This window comes from Penicillium chrysogenum (genome assembly GCF_028827035.1).
Source record: "Penicillium chrysogenum strain IBT 35668 chromosome Unknown utg000002l_segment0_segment0, whole genome shotgun sequence".
Taxonomy (NCBI): Eukaryota; Fungi; Ascomycota; class Eurotiomycetes; order Eurotiales; family Aspergillaceae; genus Penicillium; species Penicillium chrysogenum.
The window spans coordinates 4,862,875-4,877,881 of NW_026622750.1; the positions used below are offsets into that span (position 1 = coordinate 4,862,875).

Genomic DNA, 15,007 nt, shown 5'->3' on the forward strand with positions numbered 1-15,007 from the left:
TATCTGGTCTGTAGAATGTTCTAGAAGCTACGTATCTTCTCCTGCAATAAGCCTTTCTCCGATGATTATTGCTCTCTTGGCCTTAACAACACTTCCTCTCCATCTCTCCAAGTCTACCGCTATTCCAATAACTCTAGCAGATGGCTTGCAAATAATTTGCCAATTATGGACAAACCACATGAGCTTAAATAAAATGCCTCCGTTTTACTAAAACCGATTGGCCTCCGGACAAGATTTCGATGTGGACCGGCCCTCCTGCGGCCCTAAACTTTATTTCAATCAATCTGCACATCTTGATCACGATGCTGAATTTAAAGAAAATCTCTAATAAAATATTGGCCTTACCGAAATAAATTTATCCTACATACCAGCCGACGGAGATTGTGGTGATTCTGCTCTAGTTCTCTTTTCCTTCGGGCTGCAAGGCTTAATCACGATCAGCCCAGAAAGAAAGTAGGCAGAAACCCAGGCTTGAATTCTTCATTAAAACCGCATTCTCTCACCGCGCAAGCATTTCCATGGTTCATCCAAACGAGCTCTCGATTTGCGGTTCCGCTACTGATCGGCAGTCTCGCTCGTGGTTCCGCAGTCTGTGTCAAACTTAATTTCCTTGTGACTCGGGCGTGGGTCGAAAGTAGATCGGACGCTTCGCTCCACAGATCACATTGTTTTCGACCACCGATTCAATCAAACCCCACCAGGTATATTTTACTGAGGTAACAAGATTTCAGTGCCAGAGCCCCTTCCTAGCCTGTCCTATCTCTCTATGGGAACGCGCATAGTACCGTGAATTCTTATACACTGTCCGCAGTATTTTGCAGGCCACAAGGGCCATGCCCCTTGTTTAGAATGACAAGGACGAAACTGTGTAGCTGGGCCTGCTCAGAAGCACCACGATCATGCTCGAATGTTCACCTTTGACTTTGGAACTTCCTCACTATTGCTTCCTCATTAGTGTTGTAATTTCAAACAAGGGTGATTGCTCCTTCCTATACGAAATCCATGGAGTGATTCATATCTCTCATGCTGAGTGTTCATTGTCGAGTAAGCACAGCCTTTATGGTAATAACATACACCAGGACTATTTCATCGAAATAGTTGGCCACTGTTCCTTCGACATAGCAATGTAGCGCTCCAGTCGATAACATGCTGCTAGTGTGGACGTTCTGTTCGCCGGTATCTCAGTTTCCTGGCGGCACAGACACGATGTACATAGTCCCACATCCAGGACGACGATCGTGTTCTTTGAGGCGAGTACGGAAGCGGTGCTGGCGTCACGCAGCCTGTGGCAAAAGGTCAGCCTCTTATATAGGAAGAATAAAAGTATTTCATACGTATTTTCGAGCGTGCTGTTTGAGCTGGTTTATCGCTGTCGCCGGACTGGCTAGGGTCGGCCGCTAGAATTGTTTGAAACCATTTATCAATGTTCCTTTGGGCAGGGTTATTGTCTGGCAGGGGTGATCGTGAACCGCTATCGACCAGCGAGCGCCGCATGTCGCCTGGGCGCTTTTGTTTTCCTGAACGACCGGGGACTTTGGCGCCAGTGCGACGCTGCTTCCGCAGAATATGGTACTTTTTCCCTCGTAAAGACTCAACGCTTCGATCCACCTGATATTCTTCATAATATGCGTCGGAGAGGGCTTTCCACGACAGGCCCCGATGGGAATCCAGCCAAGAGAGAAGGTTTTTCTCTTCCCATTCTGGCCAGCCGGATGCGCTACGTGGGGACATGGTGATGCTGGGGTAAGTCAAAAAGTGGGAAGAACGGTTGAATAAAACAGCAGAAAGTGAATTCGGAGAGAAGGGTTGTTGAGTTTAAAAGATCATAGTGTTGCACATAAATATGGCGATTGCGTTTATGAGCCATGGCTCAGCTTGGTGAACTGGTACCAGACTCTCACGACTCGCCCCAGCTAAAGCTTCTGAAGGCCAAAAGCCTTCAACTTTTGATGTACTGTGTTTCGTTGAGAATCAACAACGTTGAACGGCCACCGTGCACCTGTTGACAATATCACATGGTTTCACCAGTTCGTTGAAACATGTCCGACTCTTAGTGAGCCATGCAGAAATAGAATAAATATCTACGTGCAGAATCAGAATGCATGGGTGAAAAATGCGTGCGCTTGCCATTCCCGTTATCGTGAGCAAGCACAACACTTAATTCTAGTCTCGCGATACAACTTGCTATAAAGCCGGAGTGCTTTCTCCTATCACACTCAACCAGAAGTGGGAACTCTCTTCACCTCAGCGTAACTAAGACGCAGACATGGGTGGAATTCGAAAAGCCTCGCGCCCTCTTCGACGACCAGACTTTCGGAGCAGATTGCAACGTGCATTGTCATTGTCGTCCTTAGAGTCTGAGGATACCGGCAGTGTGTCCAGCAGCGCTACAGGTGATACAACAAGGGACGAGTCACCTCAGGAGGAAAATGACTCAGGCGACCAGGAAAATAGCACCTCAGATGATGAGAGTGAGCAGGAAACTGCACAACAGCGGAGAACTGTGTTTGGACATGAAACAGCCCTGGACCTGCGCGGACAGACCCAGCCCTCCGGAGACAGCAATACGGTTGCTCTTGAATGCCTGACGGAGTAAGTACAATTCCACACGGACGTAATTTAGAATTGGGAATTGGCCTGCTAACAATATCCAGACTACATAACCGAATGGGGCAAGTTGCGGTCGCTACTGAGTGAGAATTTAAAACACTAACTGTCCCCGCAGGTCTATTGAGCGCTTATCGCATGACCAAGGCGCCTGGAATAAAGCCGTTCGCAACGATCTGGTTGACATCTTGGGCCGATTGGCAATCGTCGAGACTGAGGTACAGAAGGTGACCGGACAGGGTACAAACAAATCTACAGAGGGCCAGAAGACTGGGCGATCCATGCGTCGGCGGCAGCAGTGATGCGACCCAAACTGTGTTTTGCTATCCGACCATATACACCAGAGGAAGGAAATAATTCGTGTTGGTCTTGAGTTGTGGATACGATTGTTTCACCGACTGAAAATATTACTGAATATGGACACTCTCATCATGGACGCTGAGTTGGAGGGTCACTGGAAAAGGTCTGATTGACCCAATGCGAGCTGGTACCAGGCGAGCCATGTATAGTTCGTCGTTGTATTTGCGTCTTTGAATTTTATCAATGCTTGCCTAGGTTGTGCACACCAAAGCTATCTCGCCCGAGCCGAGTGGCTATCGTCGCGACCCACTATATGTAAACGAGTACTTTAAGCCTTTCATTAGTTCCACCATTGCAGATGATTTGTACTGTCTAGTCCAGTATGATTGTGCACGGTTTGTACAACTGGAGACATGCCCCAAAGGCTAAAGCCACAGTAGTACATAAGAATTATACGCCATGTAAAGATGATTGCATCATGGTTGCGACTATTAAGGTGCGATCCTTCGCGATTGATACTAGTAGAGTAGTTCAATGTGCCTAGTAGTTGAAAAATTGCTATTTGTGATTGAGTTAGATCAGGACATACTACGGCAAGCTTTGGATTGAGGAACGAGAAGAGATAACAACTGTAGTGCGCAAGAGAAGCGGGGGTTTCTCCATTAGACCCATAGCCACAAGGCCTAGCATTGTCCTGATCGGACTATCAAGATGCATTCCCTTTCCATGGACTACAATAAATATCAACTCCACAGACCAGCGTGCCAAGGTCTTTCCCATTTCTGAAGCGTATCTAAGCGGTGTGATACTGAATCCACCACGACTGCGTCTGTAGTATCAGTCCCACCTACTCATTACATTTCTTAATGTATAAAAAACAACCAAAGAGTCTGGAGTTGGTCGGCCTAGAGAGTGGTGAACCCGCCGTTAACCTGCGCCGAACACTGTATCGAGACGCCTGTGCTTACTCGTACTGGTGGTTCTTGGACCAAAGCGCCCAGCGATATTCTTCGGGGCAAAAAATTGGCAATACACATACTTCGTAACCACTACCCTTAGAATGGTCTGGTGATAACGTTGCAGGAAGCCTGTTCATGAGCTATCTGCGCGTTTACCCCATTAAAAAGGCAATTCTATCCACAGGAAATTAAGACCCAGCAAGTTCAACGCAGGTGTTCTTTTCAGACAAGAGATCCATATTGGTTGCTCGCAGACGGTTCCTGCTGACTAGGAAGCGGGACATTCGATTCAGAGAGGCTGAGGAGGGCATCGTGGCCCTGAGTAACCGGGCCGCTTTGCTCAGCCCAGTCCGCGTGGATCACTCCGGAGCCCGGCAAATAGGATGCCAGTCGTCTGTTCTGGAGGGCATCGATCGTGTTCCAAAATCGAGTGGTCGTCGATACCATGTCCCCGTGTGCCTGATCCAGAACCAGCTGAATATCATTCCACGGCACCTGATCCTGCAGAGCGGCATTTGTGGACTCTAGCTGCTGCTGCAACTCACAGATCTCGTGCCTGACCCGTTGACTGTCAGCTAACGCTGCATCTCTTGCTGCAATAGCCAGCTGCAATTTCGAAGTTTCGTCGGCTTTCTCGGCCTCAAGTTGTTCCAGCAGCTGGCAATGCTTGTCTCTCTCCTCTTCTCTCTCCTCCTGCGCTTTTTGGATCTCTTCCTCAACGATGCTCATCATATGAAGACATTTCCTATGGGACATTTTATCATGTTTCCGCCTAGGGTTTCGTGTTCTCGTGATGGAGGATGCCTAGCACAGTCAGTTGGGAGTACGTCAAGGTATGTCACCAGGGCAATATTGGCCAAGGCAAATCCAGAAAATATTGTGGAAGGTAGGGATTGGGTACCGTACGCTTGTGCAACCCACTCGCCGGTTTGAGAGGGTTCCGATCGTCTTTAGATCTAGACCGAGTAGACCGAAGGGGATAACAGGAAGGCGCAGCACGCAGCTGTACTTCGCTACAGTGGTCTGCCTGTTCCCAGAAAGCCTTGTTATTCTTTGCCATGCTAGGTGTGTTCGATCGCGGGATAAACAATAGCGCAACGAGACGTAGGAGGTTGAAAGTAATACAAGCAATTTCGAGAAGCTGAATTATATAGGAGTACAAGGAGACCCAAGCGCAGGACTTGGACCCGAATGAAGCCGCTCTTGCTCCTGCACAGGAGGTATGCCAAACAAGGGTCATAATCCTAAGAAAACTGAGGACTGGGCATTTGTGCGAACGCATAAACACCTACCGCTCGATTATGGGGGGTGCGAGCAACGGGTCCGCACATATATGTACGTTGTTACATACAACACTGTTTCATGCTAGAAAGGACCAATCGGTCAAATCCCGCCCAAAGTTTAGTGTTAAGACTAAAATGCTATCATTCAAGTGCTTTGTGAATTTTGTCGACTTCCATGCCTCTCCATTGGGTCGGGCCTAAGAAAATAGCGGCCTTGTTTTTACGAATAAACAATTCTCAGATTCCTGTCCTAGATTCCTCAACAAGCCGTTACTTTAGTTTAGACCTGAATTTTGGTTGACCAGCATCCTTAATACTTGGGCCCCTGTTACGGGGGAAAGGCATTTTTTGCGCCCAAGACTCAGTAATGAGGGCATCCATCCAGCGTCCACCATAACATAGGCATGCTTGAGGGATAGAAACCTCCAGTGCAACCAATCAAGCGGCAGTCATAACAGGTACCTGAGCATGGTGTAATTGTCCGCTTAAGCTACGGCATGGGCCTCGGGCTTCACCAGTTGAGAATTCTGCTATCAAGCACCCAACTCGAGACTCCTATAGCTCACTTCCCCGGTAGCCCACGTTCAGCCTATGGATACTATACATCACGAGGCCGGTGTCGATTTGAATATAGACGAAGTTGATGCCAAATTGTAAGGCGTATTATTGGAGGGATACATTCACTGTTGCCTTTGACGCATGACAACTAGGGTACTCAGTAGGCTGTTAGCGCATACGGGATCTCTGTCGCGTGCTCTCGTCAATCCAAGACCTCGCTCGCTACCCCATGGATGCCATTGGCTGATGATTGGATATCGCGGGTGCCAAGTGCGATCTCATTTCCCTCCGTTTGCAAGGAGTTTAATATCCGCCTTGCTCCAGCAATGCCCGCTTTCGCCTCTGTTAACTCATCATGCAGTTTCTTATTGTGCAACTGAGGAATTTGAATATCGTGGCGGAGTTCATTGGCCTCAGCCCGGACCGTGTGACTTTCGTCAAGACAGTCATTCAGTCGGGCACGAGTGCGTTCCAACTCGATTTCTATGCTGCTATTAGCAACCTTAAGCTTGGAGATCTCTGCCGTGAAAGAACCATCCATTCCGTCACCAAAACTCTCCGCCTCCAGGTTCTGTCAGCAATGCTATATCAATAAGGATGTCCAGCATTTCTCACCTCGGGAATACAGTTCGCATTTAACTGCGAGGTTCGCAACGTTTGTGGGGAAACAGCTTCGAATGGATGGCCGATCTCATTGTAAATTGACCGGTAAAGATGTATGCCGCTACTTAAGCTAGATTTGAGCAAACCAGCGTTTGGACTCGTGACGGACCAAGCGTATCCATCTTCAGGTCGCGGTTGAAGGCGGACTGTTTCAGGATCGACTACTATGCGAAGTCGGACATCTAGGAATATTAGCTGAGGTTATTGTCAGAAGAAGGCCACAAATACATATATTGGCCGCTAGGGCTTCTCGACATTATTGTTTCGGTTTGAAGCGCTTCTCGTTCATACGTTTAGGCATCGTAGGGTACCTTAAGCACTCAAAGGATATCAGGGGAATGGTGACGTGGGTATTGAAAATATGATTCGAAACTGACCCTTCCGCCAAAACACCGGCTCAATGCAGGATCGATGATTCGTTCTTTCTCAAGTCGGAAGTGGTATCCGTGGGTGGAGCTCACCAGTATCCATTCATATTGGATAAATAAAGTTTCAGCTGGAACTTGGATGAGTTGAGGCTTGGTTGAAAGTCGGGTATAACTTTTGTGGAGACCTCATCAAGTAAACTGGACTACTGAAGAAATCACAGGAAAAAGTAACCTCAATTTCTGTTCAAATACATCCTCAATCATTAAGCTTAGGTCGGCAAACGCTGGAAGTAATTTGGTTGGGGCCTCTTCACGCTGCCAAAGATTTCTGCCTTCTAAGGTGCCGGCGGAACCGATAGTGACTTACTGGAGGGTCGAAAACTGATGCCACTGAGCAGACTGTCGGGCTCGCTAACAACATCCCCAAAGATCCAGCAAGGCATATATATAATGGGCAGGGCTGGGTCGACTCCATGTCTTTTGTGCCACCTATCTGTTAAAATTGCAATGACTCCAACAGCTCGCCGGCCCCGCCGCCAAAGACTAGCCAGCGACTACGATCTGATGCCACTACTGTGTGACTCCTCAAATCTTCTGCCATCAAAGATGATCACTCGCCATGCCGGTCGTAACATTCGCACTGACTCATTGAGCCCACCTTTGCAGCGAGCTAAGAAGGTCCTTGAAATGAGAATTCATCGTCGATTTCATGGCTCGCACGTTACGTTCCTAGAAGGACAGCCTGGCAGACCCCAAAGGAAGGGTGCCAAAGAAACCCCGCGCCGGAAGGGAGCGATTTCGGAGCGAGAGGCAATTCGATTGGATTGGATGCGGCGACTTCGTCCCAAGCCCCATAGACGTTGTTAGATCGGACAAGAAAAAGGCAAACATGAAGCCCCAGGGGTTGCCATGCTGCAAATACTAATTTAGTTCGATTATATATCGTTGAATAGATGAAATTGACTTGCAGGACAATGAGAATGATAATGCAGTGCGTAATGAGGTAGGCCGTAAACATGGACTCTATGTAGGGGATTGCTCAGCTAGGCATCCTATCGATTGGTATACGCAAAATTGCCAGTATACAAGAGGATATTCTCTACGCTTTTATGATGACTGTTGTATACAATTGCATATACAAGTGTCTACTGTAATTGGGACGCACGGAACAGGCCAGAAGAAGTGCACTGGGGTCTAATGCTGCTTGCTTGCATGAGCAGATGGATAGAGCGGAGATATGGTTACAGGAGCGGATTGCGTGGCTTTCGGATCCGCGTAATGGTGACGAAGACCTTTGACGGGAAAGGAGGTATCGAATTCGGGTTTTACCGATACGGGTTTCACCAACGCCTTGAAGAGGCTCACGGTATAGAGGCATGGTATGGTAGAGATGGTATGAGTGAGGCATGTAAAAATTCATATGTTAATGATCTATCATATCTCAGAGCATGTTCCTCTAAACGGCAACGTTTTAGCTTGATGTGAGCAGGCCTATAGTATTTATCTTATATGGTGTTTAGGGATAGATAGTAATGCACTTCTTGATTTAGTGAGATGCATTGTGGTTCGATCAAAGATATTTATTAGACATGCGCTTGGTAGTGTCCGCACTGGTCGTTGTTCATTTTTTACAGCCTGACACATTAGATAGTCAGTTCCATAGCCCGAGGAATTTCAATGACTTCAACTATTCTCTGATTTATATACTCTTCTTCCTTTCACGCTCAGATGGCCTTTTCTCTCGCTCATTCAGCGGAGGTAATGGCGATGCAGGTGGTGCTGGCAGTCCGCTGGTTGAACTTGGCATTGATGGAAGGACAGCTGATGGAGGAACGTTGTCCGGGAGGTCGTTGCCTGTTCCCTCTTCGATGAGTGGCGCCACTGGGGTCCTCTCATCGAACTCGACATGACGGGAAAAGACTGTCTTCCCTGAATGGTTTTCATAGAGCTTGTACTAGTTCGGTTCACAGTACCCTAGCAATCGGCACTCGGATGACCTGGGTCCGAGTTTCGCTCGATGCTCTTTCGGGATCAATACCCAGGCACGGGAGCCAATGCGTTGCGGGTGCGACAGCGAGGGCGGCTTTCCGTATAAGTATTTCAAACGGTGTCTTCTTCTGTAAGATCGATGGTTGAGCGCGCAGCTTCAAGTAGACCACTGCGTCTACAAGCTCTATCCACCATGAAGGGGATAGTATCGCATCCGACAGGAGCGTGTTCATCCGCTTCCGGATAGTGTGATTCGTGCGTTCGGCCAAACCATTCTGCCGTTTGCAGTATGGCGGCGATGTGCCAAACTCAACTGCCTGGGACTCCGGGTGCGTTCGCTTGGGCAAGGATTAGCGCTCATTTCAATTTCACAGGAGGATCTTGACTGTCGGGATCTGCCGAGGCTTTTTACTTTCTATCTTACATATCACGCTCACCGCGGTTTGTGCTTTTCGGACGGCCTTACTAAGTTTGACAATACGAGATCCGGCATGGGCGTTACAGTTCAGTAGTCAGACGTACAGCTTCAGGGCGACGCTTTAAATAGTTCAACGCAACGGCTGGCTAACTACACATATGTAATGGAGGGGAAATGGACATGGGATTAGACATCGATCATCTTCCCGTGATTAGACTACAACAATATACCTAACTTCAAATGTAACTAAAGGAGGAGGCAAGCTCAGAAATAGTCGCCTCTTTTGACACCGAGTAAGAAAAATCAGACAGAGAAAACTCAACGAACCAAAGTTCAACTGTGCATGAAGATTCAGGACGCGCATGTCGAGGGAGGAAAGTCTCCAAGACAACCTCACTGATCGAGATATCATATCTGCTAAAATCGTAGATTTGGTTCTTGTGCAATCTTACCTTAACCCTTCGTTGTAGTGCAAGCGCGACCCGAATAAACGGACCTTCATCACCCCGATTCAATTCGGTGCTACAGAGGCACTTCCTCATCATGAAGCGGAGCCAATCTCCTATTTGGCCTTCGAGCGTGTGTTTTCTGGACATTTTCATCATAGCCACATACACTTGGGGGAGTGAAAAGTCAAGCTCTCTAGTGTTGTACAAGGTTTGACATTCGAAAAGGAGGGCGGGCGAATTCGGCGAGATGATATATTTATTCTCTTCGAGTTCTTTCACGATGACGACGGCATCTGTGAAAGTGTTAATTCAAGTCCATAATCAAAGTATTGTTTGTATCGCCCACCTTCTGGAAATCTCGCCGCAATGTTCACGCCCGGCACCGAAAATACCCTTAACTTTTCAGCGCTAAGCAGAATTGCCTCCTGGCGGTGGCAGTCCACCAACGCCCCCGGTAAAGTCAGCGGCGTGATAGGTTCTTCATCATATGAGTTTGAGGAATTCATGGGTTAGATATCGACGGGCGGTGGCAGTAATGTTCAATTGTGGTTTATTTGGCACGAGTGCTCGAATGAAGGTGGGCAACCAAAGTCTATTTACAAGTCGGTGCAGAATTCGAAAACAGTTTATCCCTTCGGCACACACTTTGTTCCTCGGCCAGAATCCGAAACAAAGTCCCATCCTCTTAGGACAAGCGATAACTTATTTAACCACTTATAGACCTACCACACCTACGGCCTAGGCGAATCAGGCTTAAGCTATTATTGATTACAAGCCAGTAACAAAGTCTTGGGGTAAACCGTTTTCGCATTCGACAGTACTGTATACACTTAAGCCTTCCCCGCTGCCGGCAGCAGCTGCATGAAAGTCAATTCGTAGGCTGCCGGTGTTCATTGCCTTTAGTCTGTGATGCACACTGATCTGTTGACAGAAGTTGCTCCGGAATAATCTCTCCAAAAAATTACGCTTTGCAGCAAAATCAAGATCAACCGTCCTGATAAAACATGCCCTCGTACAACTTTTTTTTCCCGGTATCAGTCTAGTATCTAAGACATAGGACACGTCTTAAAATAACTAGTGGACAAAGCAGTTAGGCACTTTTGCCATCACGTCCCGAGTAACCATATTCCGTCCCGAGGTAAACCCTGATTCAGTATTAGCGGCTCCGCGGGATGGGGGGCTAGGGTGATTATTCCAGTGCCATTACCGCGACGTCGGAGGCAGGGAGAGGTGGCTCGAGAAACCGACCGCCTCAACTTCGTTGTTTGCGAGCTAAGCCTCCGTGCCCATATTGGGCGTTTTCCGACCAATCTAACAACAAACCAGTCATTTGGTTATTCTATTTGGACGTGTCAGACATAGCCGTCTTACCAGCCCACCCCTTACCCGGGGTGGGTCTGTCCCCCTAAACACAAAGAACCCACAAAACACAAGATTTTTACAAAACCCATGCATTTAAACCCATTTCTACCTATAAACGCCAGTAGTATCTATATACCAATTTGCACCTCTGCTATCTCTTGCCGCTAATCTAGCTTCCTGCTCAGCATCAGCGGCTTCCCTGGCCAATTGAGCCTGCTGCTCCAATTCCAATTTCTTGGCATGCTTTGCCTGTTGTCGTTGAAACTTCTTGTCGTCGGCATCTTGCCTCCTTTTTATCATCCGGTTTGCACCTGCTGGCGAAAGAGCCATTGGACCAGCATTGAGAATAGATCGTCGATTTTTTGGAGCCAATGCATCTTCCCTATAGGACTGAGACTTCTTTAAAGATTCCTCGGTCATAGCAAGTCGCTGGGAAAGGAGCTCATTTGCATCTATACTCCGACGAATACGCCTCTGTATTCGTGCAGATAGCCCATCTAGCTCGGCGAGGTCATTAAGAAGCTTAGTATTAAGCTTTTTCACCCGTGTAACGGAATCTGGGGGTGAATTCGTCGCTGAACTAGATAGTTCGGGGGGGGATGGTGTATTTATGATCCGGAGGACGTCATCTTCACTAGCCTGGGTTCGTAAAGGTCCCAAAATCATCTCCGGATTAAAAGGATAGATACCGCGGGAGCTAAAAGATGATCTTATAGTCCTTTGTGTAAAAGCTTGTGTTCGTATCTCGCCAATCATCCGGAAAAAATCTCGCTTTTGACCTGCACTTCCACCCCACATTACAACCTCATTATTTGCCTTTCGGAAGTAGTGTTTTATACACTGGAAAGCCTGGCCATCTAGCGGTTGGCAGAGATGGGTGGTATGCGGTAAAAACCAGATTGGGATGATGAATTTCTCCTTACAAAAGGTAGTAAATTCTATGGTTGTATGGGATGGATGATTATCCATAAGAAGCAAGCGAGGTCTACCCTTTTGAACCCGGGTTTTTGTAGCTTCATGAAAACAGCATAGCCATTCAAAAGCAGTTTCATCGTCAATATACCCCTTAGGGGTGGGTTTAATCCGGAAATCAGGGATTTTGATAGAGGTATACCACTCTTCCATCTGACGGGTGCCTTTTACCAAAAACCAAGGTAGCATCACCCAGCCATCGGCAGCGATACATTCAATACCAGAGATTGATTCCGCTAGTCCGCCAGTAGCAATACTACTGGTAGTACGAGAGGAAACCACCTTTCGTGCTTTTCCCTGGCCAATTTGGTAGCCGGTTTCATCCCAATTGTAGATCTCATGCGGTAGGAATTGATGCTCCTCTACCACCTTAGAAAAATGGTAAAACCATAGAGAAAGACTCTCTATATTCTCACTTTCCATACGGGCCTTTTCCTTAGGTTTTTGGATAAGGTAATTGATAGTAGGGGGCAACCTTTGGATGAAACGGTATACCCAGTTATGACCAACAACATGATCCGCACCGGCGCGTTTTAGCAGCCGATTTGCAGTGTTTTCAATCTCTTCCGGGGTAGGTTCGATTAAACTACTATCTAGCAGTTTGACCCAGCTTATAAGTGCCGTTTCTTGATTTGGATTAAGCGCTTTGGTACGGTCGGTACGGTCGGAATGAGTCCCACGACCATGAATCCGAGCGTATAGCTGAGAGTACGAAACCGAGAATTCCCGCGCCAATGGAGCGATTTTTGGCTTTTTTCTAGCATGGTAGGCTTGTACAGCCTTTTGGATTTCATCTTCCGAATTTTTGGCTTTTTTCGGCATAGTAAAGGGGTAGAAAAATGGGTAGGAAAGTGATAAAAAAATGAAGAATTTGTGTTTAGGGGGTTCTTTGTGTTTTCCGGGACGGACCCATACCTGGAAAGGTATGGGGGCGGTGTAGAGGACGGCTATTACCCCATTTCGGCCTACTTAGTGGGATTGATCCCCGGACCCGGAACCCCGGGAATATAATTCAAAGCCACGCCAGGACATACCCAAATTCCATTCAATGCATTTGTTCGCACGTGCTTCTGACCAATCGGGATAATGACAACGAGTGATATGTAAATCCAAAGACAACACCGTTCAGGATTTAGTGTAATATTAATGGACTACGGTTGTTGTGTCCTGACCTTGAAAAATTAAAAATGTCCAAGCGAGTTATATCAAAACATCTGGAACAGCAGTTGTCTATCTTCAACCAGACTTCACATCCTAGTTATATTGCGTGTCCGAATCAGATTGTTGGCTGGGATTCCCCGCCGTGTTCAATCCATTAATCTGCTACTATGTAGTACAATAATGAGCCGTTGTATCCCCTGTACTAAAGGTAATGTTCTGTCACCTTGGTACGCACTACACTCATGCATTACTAGGGTTAGACCTGTATTAATGATACTCGGGCATGATCCACAGAACCCCACCATAATACAACGAATATACACATGCTACAAGATGAGCAAGGTCACACAACCTTGGGAGTCCACTAGAGTCTATGTAACCGTTGCAGCAAGTGATGTCTCAGAAACAGTCTCCAGGGGTCTTAATAATCCCAGGTCAGTCTCCGGTTTCGCTTATCGGGGATATCGAAATTTGCCCCCGTTCTTTCCTTTCCAACGAAAATCCTGTTTTTCGGTGGGGCTGAACCCTGATTTGCAAACGGCGCTCCCTTTCCACCTTTCCGAGATTGCAACATGTTCGTAGAAGCGCTCGGAAATTTGATCTGCCGGGTTGTGGGACCGCAGAAGTGACCACCAATAACTGGCCGGAGCCCTATCAGGGATTAGAAGGACGAAACTTCCCTTTCCCAAACCTGCTTGCCCATATCGCCTGCTCATTTCTACCTGTATTCCCGGAATTAATGCCATGCGGGTTATTTCCTGACCGAATGGATCTTTTGTCGTCGGGAAGCAGGCTTGTTGGAGATATACCCCAGATTGGACGCGTTAAATCTCAATCAAAGCGCCATTAAATTGAATTAAGCCAAAACCTATATCCATCTGGACATCCTACGACACTGATTTTTTACATAACCCACATGCCCACATGTTTGTAATGCTCTAGTCCGTGGCTGCAAAGGTGGCGAAGGCCTTGTTCGCCGGGCGTGGGGGTGGGGGGCGGAGGCGGCTTCTGTGTAGCGGTTATCTGCTGTTACGCACTGCAAACTGGTCACAGTTAGGTTACGAGGGTCTAGGGCTATACTTGCCTTACTCTTATCAGCCTTCCAAGGCCAACGATCTGTTCCCTCAACGGTACTTTTACCTAATCGGCTTTACCGCAGGATAGGCCCTTTGAGGTATCGAGCAACGATGCCAGGTAGAACGTCGATAGCTATATATCGGACTATTGGTATATTCGTGAGTGCTGTCTGTTGTGATACGAGGCCGGTACAGACCAGGTATCAAGCCGCACATCGGAGTTAATTCCTATATTGCCTATACAAAGATGCAAGCTGATTAGAAATCGACTTTCATCTTCCAACTCGGCGAGGAGTTTGCGTTGATCGCTTGCGAAGTCTCATGGTCAGATTGCATGTGTCTTCTCACGACTTTAGCCGGAAAATGCCAACGTGTCATATCCACAAAAAAAAAAAAAAAAAAGGAAAACCTTAGGTCAAACAACTTGTTGAACCATAAATAGCAAACTTCTATGGTCCTAGTAACCTCTCTGCATGCTCTCAGGAAGACTTCTGGGATTCATCAGGCACTATTTCGAACCCCCGAGTTTAAAGCAGCCAAGCGGTTAAGATTCCCTCAGTTTAAGACAGTAAACAACGCCTCAATTTCCGTCCAGAGAACATGAGACGACTTGCACTCAAGTTGAGCCTAGCCTTGTGGACTAATACAAGTCGAAATCGCCACCGAAGATGATACTTGAGAAAAAAGGCGTTTCTTTAGACAAGCTGCAATTGCTGAATGTCCATTCTCAGTTACCAGATCCTTAGGTTTTCATTCTGCCAATTTTCGTTGGCACCGTAATTCGTGTCATCTCCTCGATGATTTCGCTGGGTAAAGAGAATTTGGAGCAAGATGCTGTTTGT

At 47.3% G+C, this 15,007-nt stretch overlaps 3 protein-coding genes across 3 annotated transcripts; 1 reads left to right on the top strand and 2 right to left on the bottom strand.

The window, feature by feature from the left end:
* Nucleotides 1–5,909: 5,909 nt before the first annotated feature.
* On the bottom strand, nucleotides 5,910–6,671 carry N7489_005063 (uncharacterized protein; the record flags this gene model as incomplete). The annotated part of the gene is made up of 3 exons (XM_056710815.1): nucleotides 5,910–6,269; nucleotides 6,323–6,552; nucleotides 6,662–6,671. The coding sequence occupies 3 exons, from the start codon at nucleotides 6,669–6,671 to the stop codon at nucleotides 5,910–5,912; spliced, it is 600 nt and encodes a 199-aa protein (XP_056569236.1).
* A 574-nt stretch (nucleotides 6,672–7,245) lies between these two features.
* On the top strand, nucleotides 7,246–7,605 carry N7489_005064 (uncharacterized protein; the record flags this gene model as incomplete). The annotated part of the gene is made up of 1 exon (XM_056710816.1): nucleotides 7,246–7,605. One exon carries the CDS (start codon nucleotides 7,246–7,248, stop codon nucleotides 7,603–7,605), a length of 360 nt encoding a protein of 119 aa, XP_056569237.1.
* Nucleotides 7,606–11,061: 3,456 nt separating this feature from the next.
* N7489_005065 (transposase) lies at nucleotides 11,062–12,750 on the bottom strand (the record flags this gene model as incomplete). The annotated part of the gene is made up of 2 exons (XM_056710817.1): nucleotides 11,062–11,490; nucleotides 11,758–12,750. 2 exons carry the CDS (start codon nucleotides 12,748–12,750, stop codon nucleotides 11,062–11,064), a joined length of 1,422 nt encoding a protein of 473 aa, XP_056569238.1.
* Nucleotides 12,751–15,007: the final 2,257 nt, after the last annotated feature.